Source organism: Eucalyptus grandis, chromosome 10 (genome assembly GCF_016545825.1).
Source record: "Eucalyptus grandis isolate ANBG69807.140 chromosome 10, ASM1654582v1, whole genome shotgun sequence".
NCBI lineage: Eukaryota > Viridiplantae > Streptophyta > Magnoliopsida > Myrtales > Myrtaceae > Eucalyptus > Eucalyptus grandis.
The window spans coordinates 19,977,889-19,999,456 of NC_052621.1; the positions used below are offsets into that span (position 1 = coordinate 19,977,889).

The following is a 21,568-nucleotide window of genomic DNA, read 5'->3' on the forward strand; positions in this document are numbered from 1 at the left end:
AAAGAGAGAAAAGAGAGAGAGAGAGGAGATTTTACGAGTAGGTTTCTCGTTGTGGATATGACATTCTTGCATCTAAGATTTTTAAATATTGGATAGGATTCCTTAAATTACTTTCCATGGACATCAAATATGCCTAAATCTAACCATAGAATATCCAAATATATCATGTCTTATAACCTCGATCATTCGATGTGGATGGTGTCACTCATGAAATGAATGGCAAGTCTTTTCGATGTATAAAAAATTATGTCGATCAAACTTAAAAATGGAACAAAATTCAATAGTCAAATAACATGTTCGTCATGAAGGAAAAACCAACGAAAAAAATATATTAGAAAAATAGGAAAAAGACCTGGAAAATCACTTAGTCTTCCTGATGAAGCACTAACACTCGGAATTTATTCATTTACCTTGGCAAGTTGAATTGGTCTCGTTTAAGAAATACCATGGTCTCGTTTAAGAAATACCATCTTTATATATTCGAGCTATGAACCCCTTTTTCCCCCATAAAATAAAGAATCGCTAAATTTTGACGTTAAATTGAAAAAATAATGCTTATTTAAGTTCACGTTCAAATTAAACTGTCGAGTCTTGATATGTTGGCATTCCTGAGCAGTCGGGGCTAGCAATTCTATAATCCTTCTTTTAGATTATAATAGTTGTTAATCTACTATAATAAGGGCATAAAAGAACAAGATTCTAGTCATTATATAGTGAAAGAATTATATTAGAAAAAAATGACAACTTTTCTATAGTCGTCAATTGCTAAAATTAGACTTTAAAATACCCTAATTAGTATTGCTACTCTAAATTAATTATTGTTGGTTATTTTCACCTTGGCACGTAGGTCTAAAAAAAATTACAGAAAATTCACTTTTCATTCCTGAATTAAAGCACCTTTTCCTATAAAGTCTTTAGATTTTCAATTTGTCCAATTAAATTTACACAAGTTTTTAATTAATCAAGTTCCCCCTACGCTAATTCCAATTGATTTTAAGTTGACTCAACCGTTAGACCGCATTGAAATATTGATGTGAAAAAAGATCGTGCCTTTGCAGATCAGTCAACCGCCGTGAAATATGAACAGAAACCTTTCACTTAGAAGGTAACACAGTTGCTTCCAATATGTGTGAGCTCTTATGAAGCACTAACACTCTCTAAGAACCTTCGTGTTGTATTAGACATTTCCACATGTATTTGACACTCTCCAACATTCTCGAACATTCTTTGATATTTGGTCACCATGTGTTGGAAATTCCGACACCTGGTCAACTTTCTTGATACTCTCCGACACTTGACTAAAATTCCGACATACAAGTTTCCAACATGTGATTCCAATATCGATATCAATTTTAAAAATTTTCAATAAATGAGATGCCATAATGTATATATGTGAAAAAAAAAACACAATAATAAAACAAATAAATGGAGAAAGAAGAAAAACTCGGTTTTCTATTCTCTTCTAACTCCCACTTCTTGTGATACACAATTCACCCCTTAAGTTTTTTCTTTTTCATTTTCCGACATATCTAACATTCGAGTCCAGATTGTAGATTGTTTGTTTGTTTTTTTTTTTTTTTTCAAGTTTTATGATTTATTGAAATAGAGTTGAATTTGTCAAATTGAAATAATGAATAATATTAATAAATTGTGGATTAATGTTTTTAATGTAAATTTATTCTAGGTTTTTTTAATTATTTATTCATTTATAAATTTAATATATATTTAGTATACGCTGCGTGTCAACACGTCGAAATTACATATTTTAAGAAGATGTACCGGCGTGTTATGTCGCATCGTGTATCACGTGCCATGTGTTAACGTTGACGTTACTTAGGTGAGCCCAACCCACGCGCATCAAGAGCGGGACAAGGCTTAGTTTGTGGCGAGCTCCGACAGAAGGATCTTCCGGTCGAGGACTTGGATTCGGGCGGGGAGAGAGAGAGAAGAGCGCGAGTCTTGAGAGGGACGGGCGATGACAAATAGATGTCAAATCATAGAGAGAGAGAGAGAGCCTGCTCGAGAAGCGAGAGAGAGCCCCGTGAATCACGTTTGTGCGAAGAAGGCTCGGGACTGTTTCATTACACGGGGGGGAAGATGGAGAAAAGTCAGTGGGCGACCGCATCTCGTACCGGAGGATCCCCTCCTCCCATCCCTTCCTCCTTCCATCATTGAGTGCACGCGACGGAGATGATGAGAGGAATTGAGAACGAAAGCACCAGCAAACCATAGCCGCAACAGAGAGAGACAGAGCTGAGAGAGAGAGAGACCCCCTCTCTCACGGGGGCGGCGTTCGAGTGGCGGTGGTGAGAGTTCGAATCTGTCCTCGGGCATTTCCGGTACGGGACTTACTCGACGGGGATGAGGGCCCCGATGTGCCCGGACATCTTTGGAGAATGGAGAGGGGATGAAAAAGAAGTACCGAATGTCCTTATGCTAGACTAAACTCATGGGTAGAATTGACCATCCTTGACATCATGATTACTGGTTAAGGAAGATGCTACTTTTCTAGCTTACTATTGTGGCAACTTCATTGCCTTGCTTTGGTTGTTGGTAAGAGATCGAACGGCTTGATAAAGTATCTAGTTCACCCTGAAATCAAGTTATTGAGTCATGAACATGTGTAGCTTGAAATCATTTCCACGTGCTTAGTGACGATGCCGAATCTCACATGATCTAAAAAGATCATACAAGGTTGAGCCGACGTCGAGCGCAAATCTTCCTTGGGTTCGAGATCTCCGCCAGAAATTCGGGTACTAAAGAAATCCCCCTCATCAATGAGGACAGATCTTACAAGGGGTCCAGGATGACAATGTACCAGATCCTTCCCATGTGCATGTTGCTTCATTTTTATTCTCTTGCTTCCAAAAGGCAACACCATCAATCTCTCCCCCTCTCTTCCCACCCTCCTAATTATGCAAATGCTTCCGCAAATTGATTTTGAGGCAATCCTTTACCATTCTTTAAAGTCGAAAAAAGGAGGACATGAGATGGTGGCCCTTTTTAGGGGCAGCTCGGTTGCCCCATGTCCCTTCGCATGTGACTTGGGGACAAATGTCCCGTTGAGGTCCCACTTTAGATGATCGAAAATAAGGATCCATTTATTCGAAAGAGATCTATTTCGGGAAAAGTGTTTTATGATTTTTCAGTATTTTGATGACAAAAAACTAATTAATGTCTTAAAAAAACGTTTTTCATGGACCCAAAAGATTAAGTTTAGATTAGGGAAAAACAGTTTTTCTTTTTGGCAAGAAAAAATTCGCTTTTGCTACTTCACCAAACAAATAAAAGCTAATTATCTTTCTTTAAAATGATTTTCATGAAAATTATTTTTCTTTATGATGAAATTTTTAGTGAAACAAATATGTTGTACTTGTAGGCCAAGAGGGAAGACCTTCAGTTTTGATTTGCTGCTGACAGAATCATTTTGAGTTGTTGGGTGTTCAACCGGTATATATATATATATGTTTTTTTTTCAAATCTCGTGGTCAGTGGTTGGGCCATAGATTCTTCAACTGAAACCACAGCTTTCTGCTTTGGCCCCCCAAAAAAGTAGAATCCCTCGCCAGCGTTCTCTCCTTTTGATGCTTGGAAAGTATTTACACATTGACTCTCCGAGACACGACTAATTTATTGAATGTCGAAACCGACCAATCACATTGCTCATGTACTACCGACATCTGCATTTGAATGTTGAAATTAGCGCGGGGTGTGATAATCTTCGATACTCCAATTTGCTTGTATTTTGATTTTATTCTTATTTATTTGACTTCAGGATTATCTTAGAAGTTTACAAACTAGTAGTAATTTGGGTTTCATTTACCTAAAATAGTAATTATCTGATTATATTTTACTTTCCTAGCAAATTTTTTTGACTAGGCCAGGATTTCACAGAAATGAAAATGTTTTTCTTATTTCACATAATGAAGCTTATAATTGAATCAATATGATGTTGGCTCTTGTGCTTTGTAAGCCCAAAATAAGCAATCAAGAGGGCGATGGATTGATTTTCTAAGAAAATACAAATTGACCTCAATAAAAATCATGCTCGTATGCCCAATGTGAACATGCAATATAAATTTGCGAAACCTAAGGAGTTTTGGAAAAGAGAAATAGCTAGCCTTATTTATAGGTTCATCACTATTTGCCTACATCCTCTCTTCCAATTCTAGCAGACTGAAGAGACTGAATTCCACTAGTTATGCCAAAAGTACAACTACGGCCTACTTAGAGACACGGAAGTTTGTCTAGCAGAACCAGACTCTTTTTACAACTACCATGGTAGATCCAATCACTATTGGAATCCTCCAATAGCTACTCTTACATTCTACACACGACACAGTAGAACACACTTTCCAAACCATAAACTGCACCTCTCCAGCATTTACAAAGTGCTCGTCACACACTTTGCCTCTCACCTAGACAAACTCCTTCTCCCTAATTACAACTCACTTCAATTTGGGCAGTCAATCGCATGTTCTATTAATGGTAGGTTTTGATCAAGTCATCTAACCAATTTTCCAAGTGAATTATATTCATTATTCTTGGTAGAGATATTCTTGGAGTATTATAGTCAATTACTACAAGGCAGGTCTTCAATCTAGGAACTCCGTCTGTCGTAAAATCCATATTCAGGAAATTCACACCGATTGCATAATCAGTGCTTGGTTCTACGTTGTTTGCAAAAAATGAATATCCTTCAAGAAAATGGATGGATTGATGTGAATCGACAAATGTTGCAAAAACAATCATTGCCAATGATTACCTTTGTAGCCACCAGTTACTCTCGTGTGTACCTGGTGGCAAATGAGTGGATTGAGTTGAATTTTGATGGGTCATAAATAAGTTCGACTTAATTTACATATTTCACTTCTATTGACCTAATTGCTAAACAATTTAGATGGCCTATACCTAATCCAGCCTAGATCCACTCCAAACCCACTGATATAGCCCATCCTAAAAACAGAGAAAAATGTCCAACGGATCTAAAAATAAATAAACGAAAAATAAAAGAAATCTGCAAAATTAAATGAAAATCCTTTACAGTCCTTATAATGACCTGCACAAAAACATAATTTTTTTTTAGATAAGCTTTGTCCTCATCGCGCTCGAGCTTTCATCAAATCGGCGGAGGGGCACAGTCAGTGGTGGTGCTCTATGCCCATTCCCCTCTCTTCTTCGACGTTGAATTCTCTATTTCATTTTTTTAATTTTAATTTTTTTTTCAGCTAATAACCTTTTGGGTTTAGATGGATTGTAAATGGGCTTGTTTATGGACACGTTAAGTAAGACCCACATCTTGTTGGGTTTGGATATTATAAACCCACTTTAACCTGTTTTAAATATTCAAACAACCCATATTTCACCTGGCCCATTGAATTTGAGTTAAAAAATGGACCCGTTTTGCCAGCTCTACAGAGCCAAATTGATCATGATTTTTGAAACTTATGTTTTAAATCAAGGATCAAGCTTGAAAGTGAAAAGAAAAATGCTATTCCGAAAATCCATTCTATAGTCCGTGACCTAGAGTCTTTTCTTCCCTAGGATGGGTCATGCACCTATGATTGAAATCTTAAACCATTTTTGGAGCCACCATCAACAATTTCTTAGGCTAATTTGAAATCTATATCACTAGTGGTAGAAGGGAGTCCACTAATCACCTCATGTTCAACTGATCTTCTAGATCTAAATAACGAGCTGCTCCAGGAATTGGGTTACGTGTGGAAAAAAGACTAGCATCCCCATGTCGCCCTTTCCCTATCATATTCCTTGATTAAATTGTAGCATGCAATAGAATGGGAAGTTTTAGTTCTAATATACATTTATTTTTCTTTTGGATTTTGAAATTTAAGAAGTTTGCCATTGACCCTTGGGTAAAATTGCCATATCATGGGGTGAACTATGACTCAGTTTGTGCGGCTGTGTGTAATTAGCGTCATTTTTTATAATAGAGTTAATAACACGAAAAATTCCAAATCGATACACTTATGACAAAATTACTCAAAATTTATTTTTTTATTATGAAAAAACCCAAACTAGTAGACTTATAACAAATTTATCCTAAATTAATTTTTTGATCATAAAAAAACTTAAAAATATTACACTTATAATAAATCTACACTCCGTTAACTTTGATTAACACCATAAATAACCACAAACTAGAATGGAGGGTAAAATCCCAAACTAATACACCTGTTAACTGTCGTGTATCATCAAATTTAGCAATTTAATGATAAAATTTAACGGAAATTAACATAAGGTAAATCATCACACGTATACTAGTTTGAGTTTTTGGTAATTAAAAAAATTAATTTGGGATAAATTTTTCATAAGTATACTAATTTAGGATTTTTTTTTTCATGGTGTTAACCTTTGAAAATATGTCATGTGCTCCAAAACAAATTCGGTAGATGAATCCAATCCAAGACAGACGGCAAGCTCAAAAGAGGCATGAAACCAATTCCGTACAATAGCCAATGCATCTCGTGGGTGCACGAAAGAGCAGCGCTCGAGTGGGAAAAGACTACCGGGCAAAGAATTTAATCCCCTGAAAACAGCATCCCCTCTAACGGGGCATAGATTCTATTCCAAAATCAATCAGTAGATCTCGTTTAAGCAAACAGCACGGGAGTGCGAAACAACTAAAGCGGACGAATCCATTCCCATCAAAAATAAAACGACGTTCAATTTCAATACTATCAAGATCGTGAATTATTCGAATTCAAAGTGCAACTACAAGGCATCATATGATTCTTCATGATAAAAGTAAAACTTGTTACAAAGGGTTGCCGAAGAAATAAGGGTAATCGATTCTCAATTCGGACTAATTCCACTTAGGAATCAAGAACTGGATTGAGAGGACCAAATACCCTTTTCAAGAATGAGACTAGAAGGACCACTTACCCATTTCTAGAATCGAGAATGGGATTGGATAATCGGACCATCGATGCAATTTGGGACCGTCCAATGGAACCGGTGGATTTACATATCTTGGCCATAAGTTTTGGATTAACTGAATTGCCAATCCAAATCGCAATTTGAAACTAAGATTTCATCTGAGATTTGTGAAGAAGACAGATGATGGGGTCGTGATTGTAGGAATACGCTTGAAAAAAGGAGGATTCGGTGGATTCTTTACCATGAACGATGTACTCACAAATGTAAGGAAGGCGTGAGTAAGTAAGGGAAGTAAAATCGGTGAATATTTGCGGAATAAGAAAGTGAAATAAAAAAGAAGAAGCAAGAAACAAAAGGAGAGAGTAGGATGAATTGGTGTAGCAATATGAAACAAACAAAGATTTCCTTTATGATCTAGAATAAGTGAAATGTGTGAGGAGATTAAGGTTCGGGTTTACACTTTACTTCTTTAAGAAATAATATATATATATATATATATATATATATATATATATAAATCGGTTAAATTTGACTCTAGAATCGGATTGAAAATCACATGTTCCAATTTATAAAATCTGGAATTGGATCGGCACCTCTTAGAACCATCCAAAACCGACTGGTTCGGGTTGGTCTTGAAAGTCCTCGGTTTGGGTGGTTTTATATGCTCACCCTTAGTGATTTTCACTAATTTTGCTCCAGAGATCTCCTTCACATTTCAAAGATTCACTAAATCCTTAATTTTGCCCCAACTTTGCCAAAAGATTTAGCTAGAGTTATAACAAATGTCCTGGTTTATGATTCTTATGACATGAAAATTAATTTGGAAAAAATAGATCTTTTTTGATATCGAAGGTAGTGTTAACTAAAAAAAAAAAGGATAATTACATAAACGGCTCATAAACTTTAGCTTAATATATAATATCATTTTTAAACTTTTAATTTGTTCAATGTAATCCATAGATGCTAGTCTAATGTGTAATGTTATCAATTAATTCTTAATTTATTCAATATAGTTCAAAAACTTAATTTAATCTTTAAATTAATTAAAGAATGATATTAAAATTTTTTATATAGTCCATAAACTTAATCGAACATATATGAAAAAAATATAAGGACCGGATTGAAAAAATTTTTGGAAATGACATAAAATTTATGACAATTAGTTTTTTTTTTTTTTTTTTAAAGAAAGAGCAAAAAAAAAAAAAAAAAGAAAAATAAAAGAGAGCACAATGAAAGATGCTTCCCGATGCTGTCCTCCTTGGCTTCTTCCGGTTCCTTCACCCACGATAAAGCCACGCCTGCGTATGTGGCTCCGAATCCGTCCTCCCACATCGCAGGCTCACTGACACGCAGCAGTCCCCGCTTGCCGCTTTGCTGGTATCTCGTGTACTCTCCGCTCGCGCCTCTTCTCTTCCCACAGGTTGGTCTGCTCGCGTCTGACACTTCTTCCTTCGCCATCTCCACTTCATCTTGTTAGCTTTACAGGATTAGCACCGTCGCGCAGAGCCCCAGAGAATCATCTTTCCGTGAGTTGCCCACTTCTCTCATGATGACACTGATTACTGGGTCGTGTCGAAATGTGGATGGGTTCGCGTTGGAACGTTGTTGTTTATTCGTTTCTTCCATAGTTGAGTTGGGTCTTTTTCTTTCTTAAAGATCGTCTCTTTATTTTTGTTTTTCTGCAATGTATATTGTTCGCGTAGATTGAACTCGGTGGTACAATTGTGTTGTCGTAGCTTAGTCATGGAAGCTGTTATCGCCCACCTAAAACGGGAATAAAGGAGAAAAAAAGAAAAGGGAAGAAATGCCATTCGATTCCTGGGCTTTAAGTGTGAGCGGAAGGTGAATTGGATAAATCCCTCGGGCCCCTTGTCTTTCACAATGTGCTTTATCCAAAATGGAGTTGATAGTTAGTAGATAAGTAATTACTTCATCTAGCTAGATATAAGTTGATAAAAGAAAAATAAAAATGGAAGGGGAACGTAAAACTGTTGATTTTAATTATAAGGGAATGCTTATGTTGGGGAAAAAATCTTTGAAAGGAGAGGAATGTGAAGAGATTAAGGTTATGTGGAATGGAAATGGAGAAGGAGAGAGAGAGAGAGAGTCACTTTTTTCTACCTCTTAGATGAAGGGGGATGGACACTATGCTTCCTACAGTATAGAAATAATTATACCGTTTGATTTTGTGCTTTTGATTGTTACAGATTTGCATAAATTGACAGGTGGCTGCAGAAATTCTCATCTCTTGGACGCAACCGGAAGCCACTATCAAATGTCGTCCGCAAAAATAACACCTACAGCCTCTGTCCTCTCTTCAACGATGAAAAACCTGGGCTTTGGTCTCCACCTCCCAAGCTACACCGTCCTACCCAGCAACTTCAAACAGCGCTATGGTTGCTCCCAAAGAAGACTCTGCATAATGGCGAAGTCATTGGCCTCGAACCCTCTAGAAGTCTGTGCTAAGGCATCTGTAACCATCCCTAACAAGTTGGGTGACTGTGAGTTATGCCCTCCTCCCCTTTTACCTCTAATTGTTGCTCATACTCTGTTTGATTGTGTGGAGAGTGAGCCAAAGCGATGGACATTAATGGAATTGTTTAAACAGGATATAGCTAGAGTAGCCATGTTCTATGAGACTGCATATTGGGAGAAAATCGTTGTGCATCTTATAGATATAGGTCATCGAGTAGCCAAAAGGGAAAAAAGAGAATAAATTTGTGTTTTCCTTTTCCTCGTGCTGGAGAAAGTTGGTAGTTCCTGTTGTTCTCATGGTATATTGGTTCTCTAACTTCTTTATAAGTTTTATTTGTATAGCTTAGTATGCTTAGTTTGTATTAGTTGATCATGAAGGGAGCAGAATTCATAAAAGTTCTATTATAAGTGAATGGGAAGCTGTTACATGCATCTTGGAGATTATCTTCTGCACTTGGAATTGTTCAGTAGAAGTATTCACATTTTTCCAGATGATTGAATGAGTATTAAGTGGAAGTTGTCTATGACCTGCCGATCTATGGTGCAGTACTTGTTGTGAATGAGGTCATTTGGAGAAAAAGAAAAAGGAGAAGTGGTCACCCTTTCCTTTATAATTTTTTTTTTTACCTCATTGTCTTAAGCTACTGATCGGGATTTAGGCTCTCGCAAAACACTCGGAGGAGACATTCAAGCTGTTTAGGCCTTGTTTGATAACCGGCCAAATAGTAAAAATTTCTATTCTTTTATTCCCGAGAGTAGTTTTGGAACAGAATCATATTTAATAAAACTTTTGTTCCTGGGAACAAATTTCTATTTTTTTGTTCCCGAAAGTAGATTTGGAACAAAATAAAAAAAGAAGAAAAAGTTGATTCTTGTTTTCGGAACAATTCTAGAATCAAGCTCATATATATATATATATATATATATATATTTTTTTTTTTTTCTTCTTCCCTTTTCTTCTTCTTCATCCACCGCTGCGGTTGCCGTCCGCTGCCCATCACTGGTAGTCGTCAGCAACTGGTCCGGTGAGCTCGCTGGAGGCTCGCCAAGCCAGGGCGAGGTCCAGCGAGCTCGTTGAAGGCAAGCTCAGCCACTGACGGGGCTTGCCCAGCCTCACCTAGCCCTGGTGAGGCTCGCCCAATTGCTGGCCTCGTCGAGGGCCGGTGACGCTCCAATGAGGTCGACGGCCCTCGTTTGGCCGATCACCGGCCCTCGTCTGGCCGGTCACTGGTCATCCCAAGGCCGGCGATTGGCGACTTGAAGAAGAAGAAGGGAAAGAAAGGAAAAAAAAAAAAGAAGAAAAAGTAAAAAAATTATTTAAAAATTAAAATAAAATAATTTGGAGTAGAAATTTTAAGTACGATACCAAACACGATTCTATTCTAGAATCAGAAATTTTGTACGATTACCAAACGCGCTTTCTTGCTTAGAAATTGTTCTTAGGAACGAATAAAAAGAATTTATTTTTAGGAACAGAAGCATTACCAAACACCCCACCCTTACTTTACTTAAATCCACGTAACTTTTTCCTGACCTGCATTTAGCACATAAGTGAAGATGATAGCGTGATATTGTGGTTGCCAGGTATCAATCTAAGTACCAATCTAAATGATATCTGTAGTTTGTGAGTTATAAACACCTATCTCTTAGTATATGTGTCATTCTAGTTGGAATGAGTCTGCTTGTGAAACTAATTATTGGCTCTCTCAAATTTCCTCTTCAGGTCCCTTTTGTCAGAGGGTACTAATGACCATGGAGGAAAAGCAACTTCCTTATGACCTCAAATTGGTGGATTTGGGTAACAAACCAGAATGGTAATCTGTGGTTTCTTCTTGGTTTAGTTATTCGTGCTTCTTAATTTCAAGCATTTGGCTTTGGATGCCTCTTTAGGTTTGTCCACTAGTAGTTCTCTCAGCCGGTTCAATTTTCCATACATATACACCTTGTGTGTAGGTTTTTGAAAATCAACTCAGAAGGTAAAGTTCCAGTGGTGAAACTTGATGAGAACTGGGTTGCAGATTCAGATGTCATCACACAATCCCTGGAAGAAAAGTACCCCGATCCACCATTGAAGACCCCAGCTGAGAAGGCTTCAATGTATTATCACATTACTATTATTATGTTATTGGACTTTTCTTTGCATAATAATCATCTTGCTGATTATTTCTGATGATATATAAATATCACTGTTATATGATGCTGTATGTTGTTTCCATTCTGTTTTTTTGCTGCTGGGTGGATCGATTGGTTCATCAAGTTGATTGGTGTTTTCTCATGACATGTTTTTTCTTTACTGCATGTGGTTGTGCATTTTCTATCCATCCCAATTGCAACACCCAAAAAGACATGCTTGCCTGATAACAGTAAACAACCATCTGTTTGATATCATTAACGAAATACGACAAGATTTTTATGTGTTGAAATTTCTAATTAAACCATCATTCAGAATCTTATAAGCTTTTCCACCTTTGATATATTTAATTTGGTAGCACCATGGACCTGAGCATCTGGAGGCAAGAAACCTGTCTCAACTTTTCCTGCTAAAATTCAATGGTTTTCAGCTGTCACTGTAATCCAAGGTCACTCAGTAAATTTACTGCTATTCTCTTTTCTTCTTCATTTGATTTAGCGGTCACCATGATATTATTATGTTGTCTTTTTATTACTTTGATTCATTTCTGAACTGCTGCATGTCTACTAGAATGCCAATGCCACCTGGCTTAAATTGTCCAAGGATGGCAACAGAAATCACTGTAGTATATGATATTTTTAGTAAAATGAAGGTGACGAAATAAATTAATATGATGTATTTCTTCTCTGTAGCGGGTCAAAAATATTTTCAACATTTATTGGTTTTCTCAAGAGCAAAGATTCCTCTGATGGCACTGAGCAGGCACTCCTTAATGAACTCAGTTCTTTCAATGACCATATCAAAGAAAATGTAAGTCCTCCTTTGACTCTGTCGTAGGTACTAAAATTTTACCGAACAGATGTTATTGAATACCTATCTGAGCTGGCAGCAATATTTGCTCTTACCTTTCAAAAACATTGCTTGCTGCCTGGTGTCAATATTTTCCTTTTATATATAATGAACTGATTGCAAAGACTGGGCCTCTGAATAAAATTGCTCCTGTTAGTTATTTCGTTAAATAGATTTTACATGTGCATTTGTATGAACCGCTATGAAGTGTCTTAGGAGGAGTTGGGCATATGACTGGTGCCAATCATGTGGTTTACATCCTTATTGCAACAAACAATCCATTGAACAAGTACAAGATGCTTGTTCTCTCTCTCCCCTCCCCCCAAAAAAAAAAAGAGTACTGGATGCTTAGTTTGGGGAACTGGTATGAGCAGTATAATTCATATCTGAGTTAAAGTGAACGTTGCACTTGAACCTCAGTAATAGTAAATTAATCAATGTTGAATTTGGCTGATGTAGGCAATAGGTAGAAAGCACGTAAGAAAGCTGGGGCAGCATAATCAGCCATAGATAAATTTCTCTGTAAGGGCATCTAGAGGTTTATTATTGGGTTTCAGAGTTCATGTGGCAAAAAATAAAAAATAAAAATCGGGATAAAGAAGGAAAATCAGAGTGTTTCACAAAGATTTTAGGCTATTAGCATATTTCTTAGATTGAGCCATATTTGCTTAGAGTAGGAGTGGAAGAATCAATTTCTATCCTTTTAACCTGTGACAAAACTACATTGAGGCCTGAAGGTTTTTGTGCATATGCTAACCAAATCATTACACAGATTTTGATCTGTCAAAACCACGGTACGAGACTAATTAGAGATAGACCAGCTGTAATAAAGTACTGCATAAGTACAATCTTTGAAGTTACAGAGTATAATGGTAAAAAGGAACAGAAATGACGTTGCAGGAACTAGTCGTAGCGGCAGTTTAGCTTCTGATGAACGCCGTGATAAACAATGGACAGGAACAAGTCAAATTAGATATTGAACAGCATGGTGATGCACACTACATGGCACTTGATAGTCTTTCACAGATTGTTGTTAATGAGCAGCAGGGCGTTCACATTATATTGTTTCCTAATTCCTGCTAACTCTTCATTGTTAATTCAATTTCTTCTTATCCTCTAGGGCCCTTTTATTAATGGGAAGGAGATCTCTGCAGCAGACTTGTCCTTAGGGCCAAAGCTACACCACATGGAGATTGCTTTGGGTCATTATAAGAATTGGTCAGTGCCGGACACTCTACCTTTTGTGAAGTCTTACATGCAGGTAACTGAAATTGGTCTTACCCTGGTACGACTGATACTCAACCGTAACAAATTGAATCAGCTTGCAAATGTAGTGCTTAATTTCCAATGATGTCTGCATATAATGATTCTTCTGATTTTGCTATTATTGTCTCTTTCACCTTTGCTTGGTGCCTGATCATTTTACCGAAAATCCTATATATGCTGCTTTAATTAGACAAGTTTTTATTTTTTTGGGTTGGAATTTATCTAGACAAGTTTTGATGGCAGCAATAATTCCTTGACATTCTTTAAGTTTTCCCAATCTTTATTGCAATGATATTTTGTCACATTCAGACTCAGAAAATGCTTTGCTGATTGGGATTTTGGTAGAACTTATTAAGTGGTTGATCGGCTTATTATGTTTCCTTTTAGACTATTGCCTTATTCTAACAACGCTCTGTTTCTTGCACCCAGAGTGTCTTTTCTAGAGATTCTTTTGTCAAAACACGAGCACTTAAGGAGGACGTCATAGCAGGATGGCGTCCGAAAGTCATGGGTTAAACATGTCTCCAGGCGCTTTATGCCATTGCTGGTGATTTCGGATGTGCACACCCTATACTCTAGTAGACTCTGCAAACTACAACGATCGGTGGATGGATTCACCGTGCTTTTGGATGCAGAGTTAATTGGTAGAATAGTCAATTCTACTTTTTGCTGTCTTGTTAAGGCGATGGACTTGTAATTTATTAAATGCGGTTTTAGCTAGAGTTTACTTAGGGTCCATCACAAGCATTGCGTCGTATGAGGCTTGAGATGGCACTATATCGGCTTGTTCCCAGTGTTACCATGTAAAGCAGGCTATTCTATTTGTAAATCCAACCTCTCCCCGTTTCCCATCATTCGTGTTTTCGACCATATCAGTTTGTCGCCGTTCACACAAAATTCGTCTGCTTAGGAACGCACCTGCCAATGGAAATTGCCATCATCACTTGTTAAATTACCAATTCTCGTGAAGGAAAAAAAAAAAAAAAAAAAAAAAGTCCCCATTTCATACAAATACAGGATTTCTGTTTGGTTTGCCAGAGAGACATCCTCTTCCTCTTTTACCAGAAGCATCCTCATCCGACATTTTTGTTGTGCAAAATCATACGGGTTTGAAAAAATCCTTGTAAAAGGATCATCGTCAGTGTAGCTAATACTAAGTCTTTTTGGCGCCGGAACTCTAGCTAATCGAATTCCACTTTTTACACGGTATAATATACTTCAGCCAAACTCGGTGTTGCCACCAGAGAACGAAAAATAGTGTCAAAGTGAAGGCTTGGGGAATGATCTTCATATAGAGCAATTTGAATGGTAATGAGGATAACCATACGAAACAAAGCTTCTATCTACATAGATATCCCAGTAGCTTACATCGAAATAGATTGTCCAAGAATGAAGAAAAACCATGTCAACATCAAAGCAACATAAGATAGAGCAACATTGAATGAGGGATTCACATGAACTGGATAGCAAGCATAGCCAGGCAGAGTTTTCCATAACTATTCTATGTTTTTGAAGATAACAATTGATCATAGAGATATAGAATCTTGATCTATCTATCAATATTTTGTTTTTCAATACTCGATGTTTTAAGACAATTTGATATATTGTATGACTTCCGTATTATGATTTTCAAAAGCCATTATCTTCAAGATTTCACTTGATCCCGCTCGATCTGTCATTGCACTAGTTGGCTCTTTAGCCTTAGGCTGCGTATGGGAATGTTATGGGGAAATGCACAGCCATTTCCTCAAGAATGTTTGAACTTTCGCCCTGTGCATTACTCTCTCCATGATATAGACCGTGTTGCCCATTACCATTTAACGTGGGAGCATCAAAGTGCAAACCCACCTCCAGCCTCATCGATTACCCAAGCCCATTTGTTAATTATGAATGCATGGGGAAATTCAGGTACAGCACAATCTGTTTGATCTTAAAGTTCGGCATTTCATTAACACTTTCAGCATCTTATCAAACGCTTCATGCTACACACTTTTCTATCAAATAGGATCAGTAGCCTCCCAATTCTCACCACGCATCACCATCGGCCAGCTTCACAAACAAAAGTTCCAAGCATGATCGATTCCATTCAAGCCAGACAAGGGGGATTAGGGTTTGATTTAGGGTTTCTATTCCCTCATTTTGAACCATGAGAATCAAAGATGGGTCCCTCCCTAGCTAGATGTCCTTGGCTAAATTTACCAACCCCCTCCTTCCCTTTGTCCGGGGCCAACATACCCATCTCTCCTTTCCCGTTCCTATGTGAGACAGTCCCAAAAATTAAGCCTAAACAATGAGTTTTGCAATCTGGGCTTCGTTCAATCATACCCATTTTTCTTGGGCAGGACCAGCATCCGGTCTTCACATCCATCTTCCTCCTCCTCCCGACTTGTTGAACTTTCGACCGTCAGATCTCCGACATCCCCTGTCACAGGAAACGACAAGGTCACGGCTGTCCCTCTGACAAAATTTCTGCACTGTCATCTCAACGTCTCCTGTAGATTCATGTGGCGAGGTATTTTGTTCTTAAAGCAAGACTTCGATCCCACACTGTCCGTCGTCTGTCATTGTCGAGGCATGGGAAGCGTCTCGCGGGAGAGCTGCTTCTTCCGAATGGTCCATATGATGCAATGAAGAAAGTTCCACACGAACTTTCCGTCTGTCTTTCTAATTCTCAAAGAACGAGGACAAGGAGATTGAGAATGATAGAATAATTAATTATTATAATTAATATCATAAAAAATTCTTAATTAATACATCTATAATAAATTTACTCTCCGTTAATTTTTATTAAATTTGATTAATATTATGAAAAACTATAACTAATACACTTGTGACAAATGAAATATAAAACCCAAAATAGGTACATCTCTCAATTGTCACCGATGAAATTTAAGGAAAACTGACGGAAGGTAAATTTATCTGTTTATGCTTTTTGGTTGCATTAACCTAAAATATTAACCACGGTTGTATCTAACAACTTAAAATAATTGGCAATGATTTCACAAATTCCTATGAAGAAAGAACTATTGTTCTTGTTATTCATCAATAGAGATTCCCATCTTGAGATCTTAATGTATTTATGCATTTATTTATTGATATCTAATTGAATGTGCGAAAGGATCCTTAACTAATCATAGGACGCGATGAAAAAGATTATGGGAGATATCAGCATTAATTAATTCTATTATGTTATTAATCCATCTTTGAATTGAATATGCAATTCTCGAAATTCTCTTATCTTAACATAGGTTTTTTTTTTTTTTTTGCCAAACAAGAGAAGGTATAAGGGAAATGGATATGGAAGTAAAAAGGGATATGAAAGTAAAAAATGTGAAAAAAATCAGAATAAAAAGAAAAAAAAAAAGCATCTATTGTCTAATGGATAGGATAGAGGTCTTCTAAACCTTTGGTATAGGTTCAAATCCTATTGGACGCAATTTTTTCCATCTATTTTTTGAGATTTCTATCTCAAGAAAGATATCAATATTTTGAATGATTTAAATAAGACATGCTTATAATATGTCATTTAGCTTGGCTTTTTTTTTTTTTTTTTATGTTCTTTCTTATATTCTATTTTATATTAATTTATATTCATTTTTTCATATTTAAAATGAATTTTTCTAATAGAACATGAAAATAGAGTGAATATCAAATTATTTAAAGAATATTAATATTCTTTAAATTAAAAATTAAAAATTATTATATTACTCAATTAATTAAGTAAAGATTAAATTAATACACAAAGATGAAGAGTGATCAATTTATTTATTTCTACCATCCTTGTTCCTAAAGTGGAGAGCATTCATTCTGTTCCTGGATATCTTCTTTCAAAAGGGCTTTTGCTTCCTCAGTAAATGTTTTAGTAGAAGATATAACTTTTTGGAACTGAGGTTTATTCGTTTTTACGTAAGTATGTAACTCAACAAGAAATTTTCTTACATGTCCACTTTCTAATGAATCAACTATTCGAGAATGAATTGAATATTTTTTCATTGCATAAGAATCCATTCGATTCCACTTGATTTTTTTTTGAAGTGTATTGAATATTGTATTCAATCGACACAAAAAAGGGGGGGGTATAAATAGAACCTCTGTTTATATCGAAGTTCCTTTGATTCTTCGTATGCACCAACTAATTATGAAATTGCATTGATACCCTCGACTCGTGTCCTAGACGCACCAACTGATTATGAAATTGCATTAATACCCTCGACTCGTGTCCTAGCTCGTCTGAGAGCTAGATTTGCTTCCTTTGTTTGTCTCTTACCTTTAGCTTTTCTTAAGTTAGCTTCCGCTAGTTCAAGAGTTTCCTGAGCTTCTTGTGGATCAATATCACTATCCTTTTTAGCATCACTTACTAAAATAGTGATCTCATTATTGCCGATTCTAACAAAACCGCCCATCAAATCCATTGTTAACTGTTGATCGTTAAGGCGTATTTTCAAAATACCTATTGTTATCTATAATTGTGGCAATAGGCGCATGATTTGGTAATACGCCAATTTGTCCAATATTAGGAGATATGACCTTTTCTCATATAAATTGATTAATTATGAAAATAAGAAGGATTCACATATTTATGTATCACCATTGCATTTAAATAATAAACAAGAGATTTCTTATAATTACAACAAGATATATAAACAAAGTAAATTAATTATTATGCCAGGAGGTATTATCCCTATTAATTTAGAAGATGATGATTTTCTAAATCTAGATAAATTTACAGATATAAAATATTTTGGTTGGAGAATTTTCGATTTTTGTTTTTGTTTTACATCCTGTAACTCTTCCTCGGTTAGGCTTGGTCAAAATAGTAGAGCAAGTGAAAATATTAATTAGTAACATAGCAAAAATGCGTTCCTCATCATTGATATGTTTGCTTACGGTAATTGTGGCCTCTTGGGATAATTGATAACTACATCTTTGATGCACTTGCTAATATTAGTACATTTGAGAATTCTTAATTGGCTAGTTGTAAATAGCCCCACCCAAGTCTATCGAACAAAGGGCTATCGCGATGTCAATCAACAAAATGTCCTAATCATGTTCTCCATAAAATAGATAAATGAAAGTTGATCGAGTGCTAAGTTCTTCAAAGGACCTCATTTGTGTTTTATCTGAAAAGAGGATCATCAATCACTTCACCATATCTCAATCATATTATTACACCGGAATTGTTTACAAAATATCTTTTACTGAAAGTAGTTCTTTGGCTTTTATTTAAGGAGACCAAGGTTTTGCCCTAACCTCGGATAGAGAATATTGCAAAAGGGAATCAACTTTTCCAATTCAAACGGTATTATAAAATCCCAAACAGAGTTGGAATTTAATCGACAACAATGTATGTAAATTACAGACTTAAGATAACATAATGTAAACAAATTATACCGGAATTTAATCAACATCACAGCTTGGACATATATATGTCGGAATTTAATCTATGACGCAGCATTGGGATAAAGATACATGCTAGAATTTAATTAATGACTCGAATCCGAGAGCTACAACTAAGGAAATTTAAAGTAGAGTCAAGAAAAGTTAATTGAAAGATAATATTTGGTTTGATTTTGTGGGGGTGGCTTTCTGATGGATGACTAACTATATTTATAATAATTTATGGTAACTTCCTTTTGGTGATTCTCAACGGCTGTAATTCCTTAATTAACTGCTGGTTACCTCCACGTTTCTATCCCTCCGCAAAATTTCCCATTTATATTCTCAAAAGGTACCCTTGTAGTGCATAAACTGTTCCATTATGTGGTTTCTTGAAATAATCTGTGTATTACAATCTCGTTTTCAAGTGATAACTGTTCTCTAAAAAATGTGCGCCTTTGGTCTCAATTACTTCATCAATTTTAAGCTTGAAAGCATCTTGCTAATATAGGCTTCAGTGATCCTCTGCGAGAGAAGGGAGAGGTTCGAATCCCTTGCTACGCAAGGAGGCTAGTAGGAGTAGCTAGGTGTATTAAGAGTGACGCCGTGGTGGTGGGTAACTTCTCCCCCCTTGCTACGCAAGGAGGCTGGTAGGAGTAGCTAGGTGTATTAAGAGAGTGACGCCGTGGTGGTGGGTCCTGCGCTAGCATTACCAGGGAGTTTATGGCGCAGTTGTTGACTGCAAGCTAATTTCTCCTGTCAAAAAAAAAAAACTATTTGTCGCCATATTTCAACAATCGGACACATGGCATTGATTAATATCAATGTCAATCAACGTGTGTTCATTCCTATTCTTGCCGATGAGTTGACACACTTATAGTGATACCTGTACTATACACGTGATTGTCAATATTCATGTACTTTTATGTTTATTCTCATTCATGTGTCGGGCAGACTATTTTATTTATTTATTTTTTATTTTTTATATCCAGGATCCGGCCTGGCACAACCTTACGGGTGTTCACGGTTTCCGGGGGCTCAACATGCCCAACGGCAACCACCGACTATACCTAGAGGGGAGCCAGTCCAGGAACCCATCACTAGGGTCTCCCACTTAAGACGCTAGCAACGAGAAGATTTGAACTCCTGACCCTACGGTGGGAAGAGGGAGAACTTGCCAACTGTGCTGCCTGTTGGTGGGTAGGGCAGACTATTTTTTGGTGTCAACACATATGTACGAAAACAAACTATCAAACAACTAAAGATGGGAGACCAACTGAGAATTACATTGAATTAAGAGCGATTCATTGATTCTTCGTCCGATCCACGCGGGCCATCTTCATGGGAATTATCTCCAAGAAAAGTCCTCCTTTATGACTATCGATATTCAGGAAAGGAAAAAGATATCTAGGGTTAGGAGTTGGAGGAATCTTCACTTTGAAGCAAATTTAATTAAGCTTTTACTCAGTAACTTCAAAGATAGTAAGTTTTTAATTCTTTCAAAAACCTCTGAAATTTTAACCCCAAAAGAAAATCCCTCTAAAATAAGATGACTAGGAGGGATTTGAAAATATTTGATGGTCTGCTAATTTATCTTTCTTCATTTCTCTTCAACTCATCCAAACGACAAAGAGCATCTACTCTTTCTCTTCCATCATTTTCTGTAAATTATACGATTCATCATTTCTTTTCTTTTCCCTTAACCCATTCAAACACATACATGCCCTGAGAGCCATCATGCAACTATGTAATATATACATACACATCATATATTTTCAAACTAAAAATAATCTACAATATTCAAATATCCTCTAGAAGAAAGTTTTCCAACATCTGCGACCAACTCGAGATGTCACGGAAAGTTTGCACAAAGGTCTAGTCTTTTGAAGCAAATCAACGTTAACGGTCACTAAGTCGAAAGTTAATGTGTAACAAAAGTAAGTTTTATAGAGATGATGAGTGAGCTAATCAATACTCTCCATATTGACAAGAGCTGAGCATTATTTTAAATGTCATTTTTTTTTTTTTTTTTTTTGTGACCAAAGATCCGCTTCATTGCTCCATAAGGCTTACGCCCGAGTATTCACGACTATACCTCGAATGGGACTAGCACAAGAATCCATCGCCATGTGACCTCCCACTTAAAGGATGAAACCGAGCTGGGAAGAGTCGAACTCTCGACCTCCAACGTTAGAGGGAGGGAACGCCTTCACCAACTCGGCCATGTGCCAATGGGTTAAATGTCATATTTTTCATCCTTGCGCCAGAACGATGATTCCATCAATCATATTGCTTTATCCATCTTAAGTGCAAGAAAGCGATATGATTGATGGAATCATCGTTCTGAACCTCATCCATATATCTAATCGTAAATAAAAATGAATGGTATGGGAAAAAACACAAATCTTTATCCCCTTTTTTGTTGGCTTTCACCAACACATGGAGACTCAAGTCTCGACTCCGCTCTCCGTCCTCCATCTCAATTCGAGAACATGAAAAAAAGGAAAAGAGAGAGAAAAATCCGTCTTTGCTCTTCCTAAATGACGAGAAAAGTAAATAAACTTTGTTTTTTTT

General features: G+C 36.7%; 1 protein-coding gene across 4 annotated transcripts; it reads left to right on the plus strand.

The window, feature by feature from the left end:
• The first annotated feature begins 8,161 nt into the window (after positions 1-8,161).
• Positions 8,162-14,472, plus strand: LOC104422157 (glutathione S-transferase DHAR3, chloroplastic). Of its 4 annotated transcripts, none has more exons than XM_010034396.3 (7): positions 8,162-8,317; positions 9,105-9,398; positions 11,096-11,186; positions 11,326-11,469; positions 12,196-12,313; positions 13,473-13,613; positions 14,048-14,472. In XM_010034396.3, exons 2-7 carry the CDS (start codon positions 9,173-9,175, stop codon positions 14,132-14,134), a joined length of 807 nt encoding a protein of 268 aa, XP_010032698.2. In that variant the 5' UTR covers positions 8,162-8,317; positions 9,105-9,172; the 3' UTR covers positions 14,135-14,472. The 4 variants fall into 4 exon arrangements, with proteins under 4 accessions (XP_010032698.2, XP_010032697.2, XP_039159939.1 ...); XM_010034395.3 differs by having other exon boundaries at positions 8,164-8,317; positions 9,123-9,398; XM_039304005.1 differs by having other exon boundaries at positions 8,166-8,423.
• Positions 14,473-21,568: the final 7,096 nt, after the last annotated feature.